Source organism: Cetorhinus maximus, unplaced genomic scaffold (genome assembly GCF_964194155.1).
Source record: "Cetorhinus maximus unplaced genomic scaffold, sCetMax3.hap1.1 HAP1_SCAFFOLD_755, whole genome shotgun sequence".
Lineage (NCBI taxonomy): Eukaryota > Metazoa > Chordata > Chondrichthyes > Lamniformes > Cetorhinidae > Cetorhinus > Cetorhinus maximus.
In genome coordinates, this window is record NW_027596697.1 from 171,201 (window position 1) to 180,742 (window position 9,542).

The following is a 9,542-nucleotide window of genomic DNA, read 5'->3' on the forward strand; positions in this document are numbered from 1 at the left end:
ACTGAGGCAGTGAAGGGGGAGGGGAGGGTCGTCTACGGAGGAGGCTCAGGGTGCTTGGAAGGTGGACTGGGAATGTTTCGTTGCGTGAGTGAGTGAGCGTGCGAGGTCGAGTGAGCGAATGTGCGTTAGTATAAGGCACGGCTGTGAGGGTCCACATCCCCCACCCTCCCCTCCGGCCCAGGGAGTGGTGGTGGTGGTGGGTGGGTGGTTGTTGCCGGGGTACAGGTTCACAGCCCCCGATAGTCCAAACGGACCACCAGGCCCCCGAGACGCTTCTTCAGGCGATTGAAGTCCTTCGCCGACCGCAGGAGCCAACCCTCCAGCTCCCTCATCAGCCAGAAGTGGTCCAGCTTGCGGAGAAAGTCACTGGAGGCGGGCACCAGCCCCTGGGCCCCGGGCGGAGGGGGCAGGGTGGGGGGCTGGGGGTACCCCAGGGAGGTCACCAGGCCCGAGATGCTGACGGTCAGGCCCTGGACGCTGGTGCAGAAGTGCTGGAAGGTGTGGCGCAGGGCCGGGTTGGCCAGGTCACGGTTCACGTCCCCGAGGCACCTCAGGAGGAGGCCGTAGGCGCGCAGGTTCTCCGTCAGGCGCAGGCGGTCATCCAGGTTCCGCCAGACGCTCACCTCCAGCGTGGCGCTGGGGATGGCCTCCGTCCGGTTGAGCCGGGGCGGGTCGAAGTCCGGGCTGTCGAAGGGGGGTCCCAGGTAGTCCATCTGTGGACGGGACGGAGAACAACGGGTGGGGAGAGGGAAACATGGTGAGACAGGTACAGAGGAAACCTCCACCCTCAAACCCAACCCTCCACCCTCAAACCCAAACCTCAACCCTCAAACCCAAACCTCCACCCTCGAACCCAATCCTCCACCCTCAAACCCAAACCTCCACCCTCACACCCAACCCTCAACCCTCAAACCCAAACCTCCACCCTCAAAACTCAAACCTCCACCCTCAAACCCAACCTTCCACCCTCAAACCCAATCCTCCACCCTCAAACCCAACCCTCAACCCTCAAAACCCAACCCCCAACCCTCAAACCCAACCCTCCACCCTCAAACCCAACCCTCCACCCTCAAACCCAACCCTCAATCCTCAAAACCCAACCCCAACCCTCAAACCCAACCCTCAACCCTCAAACCCAACCCTCAACCCTCGAAACTCAAACCTCCACCCCAAACCTCCACCCTCAAACCCAACCCTCCACCCATAAAACTCAACCCTCCCCCTCAACCCTCAACCCCCCAACCCTCAAAACTCAATCCCTCCAAACCCTAACCCCTCCTCAAAACTCAACCCCTCCAAACCCCAACCCCCCTCGAAACTCAACCCCTCCAAACCCCAACCCCCCTCAAAACTCAACACCTCCAAACCCAACACCTCCAAACCTCAAACCCCAAAACCCCTCAAATCTCAACCCCTCCAAACCTCAAACCCCAAAACCCCTCAAAACTCAACCCCTCCAAACCTCAAACCTCAAAACCCCTCAAAACTCAACCCCTCCAAACCCCAACCCCTCCTCAAAACTCAACCCCTCCAAACCCCAACCCCCCTCAAAACCCAACCCCTCCAAACCTCAAACCCCAACCCTCAAAATGCAACACCTCCAAACCCCAACACCCCCTCAAAACTCAACCCCTCCAAACCTCAAATCCAAATCCCCCCATAAAACTCAAATCCTCCAAACCTCAAACCCCAAAACCCCTCAAAACTCAACCCCTCCAAACCTCAAACCCCAAAACCCCCCTCAAAACTCAGCCCCAACCCTCAAAACTCAACCCCTCCAAACCCCAAACCCCCCTCAAAACTCAACCCCTCCAAACCCCAACCCCCCTCATAACTCTACCGCTCTAAACCTCGAACCCCAAAACCCCTCAAAACTCAACCCCTCCAAACCTCAAACCCCAAAACCCCCCAAAACTCAACCCTCAACCTCAAACCTAAATCCCCCCCTCAAAACTCAACCCCAACCTCAAACCCAAATCCCCCCATAAAACTCAACCCCTCCAAACCTCAAACCCCAAAATCCCCCTCAAAACTCAACCCCCAACCCTCAAAACTCAACCCCTCCAAACCTCAAACCCCCCTCAAAACTCAATCCTCCAACCTCAAAACTCAACACCACCTCCAAACCCAACCCCTCCAACCTCAAAACTCAACCCCTCCAAACCTCGAACCCGAAAACCCCCTCAAAACTAAACACCCCCAAACCTCAAACCCCAACCCCCCTATAAAACTCAATCCCTAACCCTCAAAACTCAACCCCTCCAAACCTCAAACCCCAAATCCCCTCAAAACTCAACCCCTCCAAACTTCAAACCCCAAATCCCCCTCAAAACTCAACCCCTCCAAACTTCAAACCCCAAATCCCCCTCAAAACTCAACCCCTCCAACCCTCAAACCCCAAAACCCCTCAAAGCTCAACCCCCCCAAACCTTGAACCCCTAAACCCCCTCAAAACTCAACACCACCTCCAACCCCAACCCCTCCAATCTCAAAACTCAACTCTTCCAAACCTCAAACCCCAAAACCCCCTCAAAACTCAACCCCCAACCCTAAAACCCCCTCAAAACACAACCCCCCCCAAACCTTGAACCCCTAAACCCCCTCAAAACTCAACCCTCCAACCTCAAACACCAAAACCCCCTCATAACTCAACCCTCCAACCTAAAAGTCAACCCCCCCAAACCCCTCTCAAATCTCAATCCTCCAGCCCTCAAACCCCCCCTCAAAACACAACCCCTCCAAACCTTGAACCCCAAAACCCAACCCCCAACGCTCAATCCCTCCAGTCTCAACCCCCTCAAACCTCAAACCCCCCAAATCTCAAACCCCCTCAAACTTCCCCCAGACCTCAAATCCCCTCAAACCTCAACCTCCTCAAACCTCAAACCTCGAAAACCACCATCCCCCAAACCCTCAAACCCCCCAAAACCCAAACCTCAAACTTCCCCCAAACCTCAAATCCCCTCAAACTCAACCCCCTCAAACCTCAACCCTCTCAAACCTCAAACCCCCCAAACCTCAACCCCAACCCTCAAACCTCAAACCCCCCCAAACCTCAAACCCCCCAAACCTCAAACCCCCCAAACCCTCAAACCTCAAACCCCCTCAAACCCCCCAAACCTCCCCCCAAACCTGAAACCTACCAAACCTTAACCCCCCCAAACGTCAAACACCCCTCCAACCTTAAGCCCCCCAAACCCAACCCCCACCCCCCACCCCCCAACACAGTGTTTCTCCTTTCCTAAACAGTCAGTCACAGTGCCTTCCATGGGAATTGGTCCAGAGTCGAGGGAATTCTGGAACATCAACACCTCGTCTCCACTATCTCCCTAGTCGCCTCTTTCAAAGCCCCAGCATTCAGATTGTCTGGTCTAGGGGGTTCATCGTCACTTACAGCCCCAGTGATATCGCCTGTACTATTGATATTGCCTGTACCATTGATATTGCCTGTACCATTGATATCGCCTGTACCATTGATATCGCCTGTACCATTGAAATCGCCTGTACTATTGATATCGCCTGAACTATTGATATCACCTGCACTATTGATAATGCCTGTACTTTTTCCTTCATTCTACTGATTTTGACAAGTCCCTCATTCTGGCCAGGCCCTTGACTCCCCATTATTTCCAGGAAGGTTTTTTTTTTTGGGGTCTTCCACGACACAAGGTATTTCTTTCATGTCCCTGCCATTTCTTGTATTTCTCTCATTCCTCTCAAAGGCTATGGGCCCTGACAATATTCCAGCAATAGTACTGAAGACTTGTGCTCCAGAACTTGCCGCGCCCCTAGCCAAGCTGTGTCAGTACAGCTACAACACTGGCATCTACCCGGCTATGTGGAAAATTGCCCAGGTATGTCCTGTACACAAAAAGCAGGACAAATCCAACCCGGCCAATTACCGCCCCATCAGTCTCCTCTCCATCATCAGTAAAGTAATGGAAGGGGCCATCAACAGTGCTATCAAGCGGCACTTGCTTAGCAATAACCTGCTCACTGATGCCCAGTTTGGGTTCCGCCAGGGTCACTCAGCTCCTGACCTCATTACAGCCTTGGTTCAAACATGGACAAAAGAGCTAAACTCCCGAGGTGAGGTGAGAGTGACTGCCCTTGACATCAAGGCAGCATTTGACCGAGTGTGGCATCAAGGAGCCCTAGCAAAACTGGAGTTGATGGGATTCGGGGGAAAACTCTCCGCTGGTTGGAGTCATACCGAGCACAAAGGAAGATGGTTGTGGTTGTTGGAAGTCAGTTATCTCAGCTCCAGGACATCACTGCAGGAGTTCCTCAGGGTAGTGTCCTCGGCCCAACCATCTTCAGCTGCTTCATCAATGACCTTCCTTCCATCATAAGGTCAGAAGTGGGGATGTTCGCTGATGATTGCACAATGTTCAGCACCATTCGCAACTCCTCAGATACTGAAGCAGCCCATGTCCAAATGCAGCAAGACCTGGGCAATATCCAGGCTTGGGCTGACAAGGAGCAAGTAACATTCACACCACACAAGTGTCAGGCAATGACCATCTCCAACAAGAAAGAATGTAACCATTGCCCCTTGACATTCAATGGCATTACCATCACTGAATCCCCCACTGTCAACATCCTGGGGGTTACCATTGACCAGAAACTGAACTGGACGAGCCATATAAATACTGTGGCTACAAGAGCAGGTCAGAGGCTGGGAATCCTGCGGAGAGTAACTCACCTCCTGACTCCACAAAGTCTGTCCACCATCTACAAGGCACAAGTCAGGAGTGTGATGGGATACTCCCCTCTTGCCTGGATGAGTGCAGCTCCCACAACACTCAAGAAGCTCGACACCATCCAGGACAAAGCAGCCCCGCTTTATTGACACCCCATCCACAAACATTCACTCCCTCCACCACCGACGCACAGTAGCAGCAGTGTGTGTACCATCTACAAGATGCACTGCAGCAACTCACCAAGGCTCCTTCAACAGCACCTTCCAAACCCACGACCACTACCATCTAGAAGGACAAGGGCAGCAGACACATGGGGAACACCCACCACCTGGAAGTTCCCCTCCGAGCCACTCACCATCCCGACTTGGGAAGAGATCGGCCGTTCCTTCACTGTCGCTGGGTCAAAATCCTGGAACTCCCTCCCTAACAGCGCTGTGGGTGCACCTACACCACATGGGACTTCAGCAGTTCAAGAAGGCAGCTCACCCCCACCTTCTGAAGGGGCAATTAGGGATGGGCAATAAATGCTGGGCCCAGCCAGCGACGCCCACATCCCGTGAATGAATAAAAAAAACTCACCTCTTGTACCAAGGCTGCTTGCTCTGTTTTGATTTAAGGCCCTACTTTCGGGCTTAACTAAATCATACTCAAACTCAGTATTGACCATATTATGATCACTATTCCCTAATGGCCCTTTACTACAAGGTTATTAAGGAACCATTTCTCATTATACAACATGGGTTGCAAAACCCTAAATCCCAACCCCAAACTGAACCCTAAACTCCCAACATCAAATGTCAACTTCAGCCCCTGAGACAGGGTCAGAGAAAGGGTCAGGGAGAGTGGTCAACAAGGAGGTCAGTGAGGTGTCAGTGAGGAACCAGACAGGGGTCAAGAAGGGGTCAACGAGGGGATAAGAGGCAAGCAAAGGGTCAGGAAGGCAACTGTGAGGGGTCAGTGGTGAGGTCATTGAAGGGTTTTTGAGGGGTTCAGTGGGAGGACAAGTGAGGGGTCAGTGAGGGTCAGAAAGTGGCTTGACAAGAGCTTCTGTGAGGGGGAGTTCACAGAGGGGTCAGCAATGGAGCCCACAAGACTTCAGCAAAGTGCTGAGAGAGAGGGTCGGGGAGAGGTCAGGAAGCGGTCAATCGAATGCTCAGCAAGGGGTCTGGGATGGGTCAGGGAGGGGTCAAGCAGGGACCTACCTGGGGTGGAAGGGGGTGGGTGGGAGGGAGAGGTAAATGAGGGTTCAGCGCGGTAAAAAGGGGGTCAACGGTGGGGTCAAAGGGTAGAGAGGGGTCATTGAGGGGAGCTGCGAGGAGCCAGGAAGGGGTCAGCCTGGGGTCAGGTCAGGGGTCAGTCAGTGAAGGGGCAGCCAGGGGTCAACAAGGGGGTCAGCCAGGGGTCAACAAGGGGGTCAGCCAGGGGTCAACAAAGAGGTCAGCCAGGGGTCAGCGAGACATCCTGAGTCTGCTCCTTACGTAGTTGATGGTGAGGGTCTGCAGCTGCCTCTCCAGGTACTTGGTGAGTTCATATGTCTTCTGGATGGAGATGCTGATGGTCCCATCTTGGAGGCGGAGAGCTCGAGCATCCCGGACATTGAGGAGCAGAGGCACGAGGAACACCAGAAAGATCCCTGCTTAGTAAAGGGGCAGAGGTAAACTCAGTGCCAGCAACTAGAGGGGTAAATCACAGCAACTGGCAACAAGACCCCAGAGGAGGTAACAGGGCAGGCGAGCAAATGTTTGACCAAGTCAGGGGTTTTAAGGAGACTTTGAAAGGATGGGAGACAGAGAGAGAGAGAGAGAAAGAGATAGAGAGAGACAGAGACACAGAGAGCGAGACAGAGACAGAGAGAGAGAGAGATAGAGAGAGACAGAGATAGAGAGAGAGCGACAAAGAGACACATAGACTGGGAGACAGAGAGAGAGAGACAGAGAGAGAGAGAGAGAGAGACAGAGAGAGAGAGAGAGAGAGAGACAGGGAGAGAGAGAGAGAGAGAGACAGGGAGAGAGAGAGAGAGACAGGGAGAGAGAGAGAGACAGAGGGAGAGAAAATGAGAGAGACAGAGGCAGAGGGAGAGACAGATAGAAGGGGAAATCGACAGAGGGGGAGGGAGATGGGGGGAGAGAGATAGAGGGGGAGAGAGAGAGAGAGAGACAGAGAGAGAGACAGAGAGAGACAGAGTAAGGCATAGAGAGAGAGAGAGATACAGAGAGACAGAGAAAGAGACAGAAACAGAGATTGATACACACCGGCAGAGAGAGACAGAGAGAGAGACAGAGAGGGACAGAGAGGGACAGAGAGGCAGAGGGAGAGGCAGAGAGAGAGACAGAGACAGTGAGGGACAGAGAGAGAGAGAGACAGAGACAGTGAGGGACAGAGAGAGAGAGAGGCAGAGAGAGAGAGAGAGAGGCAGAGAGAGAGTCAGAGAGAGAGAGGTATAGAGAGAGAGAGATAGAGAGACAGAGAAAGAGACAGTAACAGAGAGAGATATAGAAAGAGACAGAGAGGAAGAGAGAGAGAGAGAGTAAGAGAGAGGTATAGAGAGTGACGGAGAGAGTGAGAGTGAAAGTGCAAGTGAGCAGGAAAGAGAGAGTGATCAAGAAATTGAGAGTGAGAGGGAGTGACTGAGAGACAGGCAGGAGTGAGCGAGGGCGTGAAATTGAGTGAGAAAGGGAGGGCGAGAGAAAAGGCGAGTGAGGTTGTGTGGGAAAATGAGAGTGCGGGACAAAGGGAGAATGAGTGTGTGAGAGTGAGAGTGAGTGGGAAAATGAAAGTGAGTGAGTGGGAAAGTGTGAGAGAGAGAAACGGAGAGCAAAAGTGTGTATCTGAGAACCAACTGCAGGAGGAGTGATGTTGGGAGGGGGGTGGGAGTGGGAGAGAGAGAGCGAGAGAGAGAGCGAGAGAGCGATAGAGTGAGAGAGAGAGAGTGAGAGAGCGAGAGAGAGAGAGCAATAGAGTGAGAGAGAGAGCGATAGAGTGAGAGAGAGAGAGAGAGCGATAGAGTGAGTGAGAGAGAGAGAGAGCGATAGAGTGAGGGAGTGAGAGAGAGTGATAGAGTGAGAGAGAGAGAGTGAGAGAGAGAGAGAGAGAGAGCGATAGAGTGAGAGAGAGAGAGCGATAGAGTGAGAGAGAGAGAGCGAGCGATAGAGTGAGAGAGAGAGAGCGATAGAGTGAAAGAGAGAGAGCGATAGAGTGAGAGAGAGAGCGATAGAGTGAGAGAGAGAGAGAGCGATAGAGTGAGAGAGAGAGAGAGAGAGAGCGATAGAGTAAGGGAGTGAGAGAGAGTGATAGAGTGAGAGAGAGAGTGAGAGAGAGAGAGAGCGATAGAGTGAGAGAGAGAGAGAGAGCGATAGAGTGAGAGAGAGAGAGAGAGCGATAGAGTGAGAGAGAGAGAGAGAGAGAGCGATAGAGTGAGAGAGAGAGAGCGATAGAGTGAGAGAGTGAGAGAGAGTGATAGAGTGTGAGAGAGAGAGAGAGAGAGAGAGAGAGCGATAGAGTGAGAGAGTGAGAGAGAGAGTGATAGAGTGAGAGAGAGAGAGAGAGAGCGATAGAGTGAGAGTGAGAGAGAGAGAGAGAGAGCGATAGAGTGAGAGAGTGAGAGAGAGAGAGAGAGAGAGCGATAGAGTGATAGAGTGAGAGAGAGAGAGAGAGAGAGAGCGATAGAGTGATAGAGTGAGAGAGAGAGAGAGAGCGCTAGAGTGAGAGAGAGAGTGAGAGAGAGCGATAGAGTGAGAGAGAGAGCGATAGAGTGAGAGAGAGAGAGCGATAGAGTGAGAGAGTGAGAGAGAGTGAGAGAGAGAGAGAGAGCGATAGTGAGAGAGTGAGAGATAGAGAGTGAGAGAGAGAGAGCGATAGAGTGAGAGAGAGCAATAGAGTGAGAGAGAGAGAGCGATAGAGTGAGAGAGTGAGAGAGAGAGAGCGATAGAGAGAGTGAGAGAGAGAGAGCGATAGAGTGAGAGAGAGAGCGATAGAGTGAGAGAGTGAGAGAGAGAGAGTGAGAGAGAGAGAGAGCGATAGAGTGAGAGAGAGAGCGATAGAGTGAGAGAGAGAGAGCGATAGAGTGAGAGAGTGAGAGAGAGTGATAGAGTGAGAGAGAGAGTGAGAGAGAGAGAGAGAGCGATAGAGTGAGAGAGAGAGAGCGATAGAGTGAGAGAGAGAGCGATAGAGTGAGAGAGAGAGAGAGAGCGATAGAGTGAGAGAGAGAGAGAGTGAGAGAAAGAGAAAGCATACATGATCACACAATTAAATTACTAAAATTACAACTTCTCAAGGGGCAATTAGGGATGGGCAATAAATGCTGGGCCCGGCCAGCGACGCCCACATCCCACGAATGAATTTTTAAAAAGGCGCTGGAAGAGTTGTACCTTACAAGTCAACAGCCTGAGAGTTGGAAAGTGGGATTGAGGCTGGTGAGCTATTTTTCAGCCAACGCAGACACAAGGGGCCAAGTGGCCTCCCTTCTGTGCTGTAAAGCCTTCTGTTTCTCTGTGTGAGCGAATGAGAGAGCGTGAACGAGAGAGCGAGACAGAGAGTGAGGGGGTGGGCGGGAGAGTAAGGGAGAGTGAGTTCCAGCGGGAACGAGAGTTGGAGAGAAAATGAGAAATGATATGGACGTGAGGCTGAGAGAGAGAGAAAGCAGAAAGAAGAAGATGGTGTGAGCGAGAGTGCAGGGGACGGCGTAAGCGAGAGCAAGGCGATAAGTGAGAATCGGAGAACAGGGATGAGAAGGTGAGGAGGAATCTAACTCTGTGCGAGCGTGAGGGTTGAACACAGAGGCAGAAACTGAGACCCAGAGAGCGTGAGTGAGAAAGTGAGCATGGAGGGCAGTGTGAGCAA

General features: G+C 52.6%; 1 protein-coding gene across 1 annotated transcript; it reads right to left on the minus strand.

Moving 5' to 3' along the window:
- Positions 1-227: 227 nt before the first annotated feature.
- Positions 228-6,336, minus strand: LOC144674693 (cardiotrophin-like cytokine factor 1; the record flags this gene model as incomplete). Its single annotated transcript, XM_078535933.1, has 2 exons — positions 228-713; positions 6,182-6,336. Coding segments are annotated over 2 exons (641 nt in total), but the record flags the coding sequence as incomplete, so codon positions are not given.
- Positions 6,337-9,542: the final 3,206 nt, after the last annotated feature.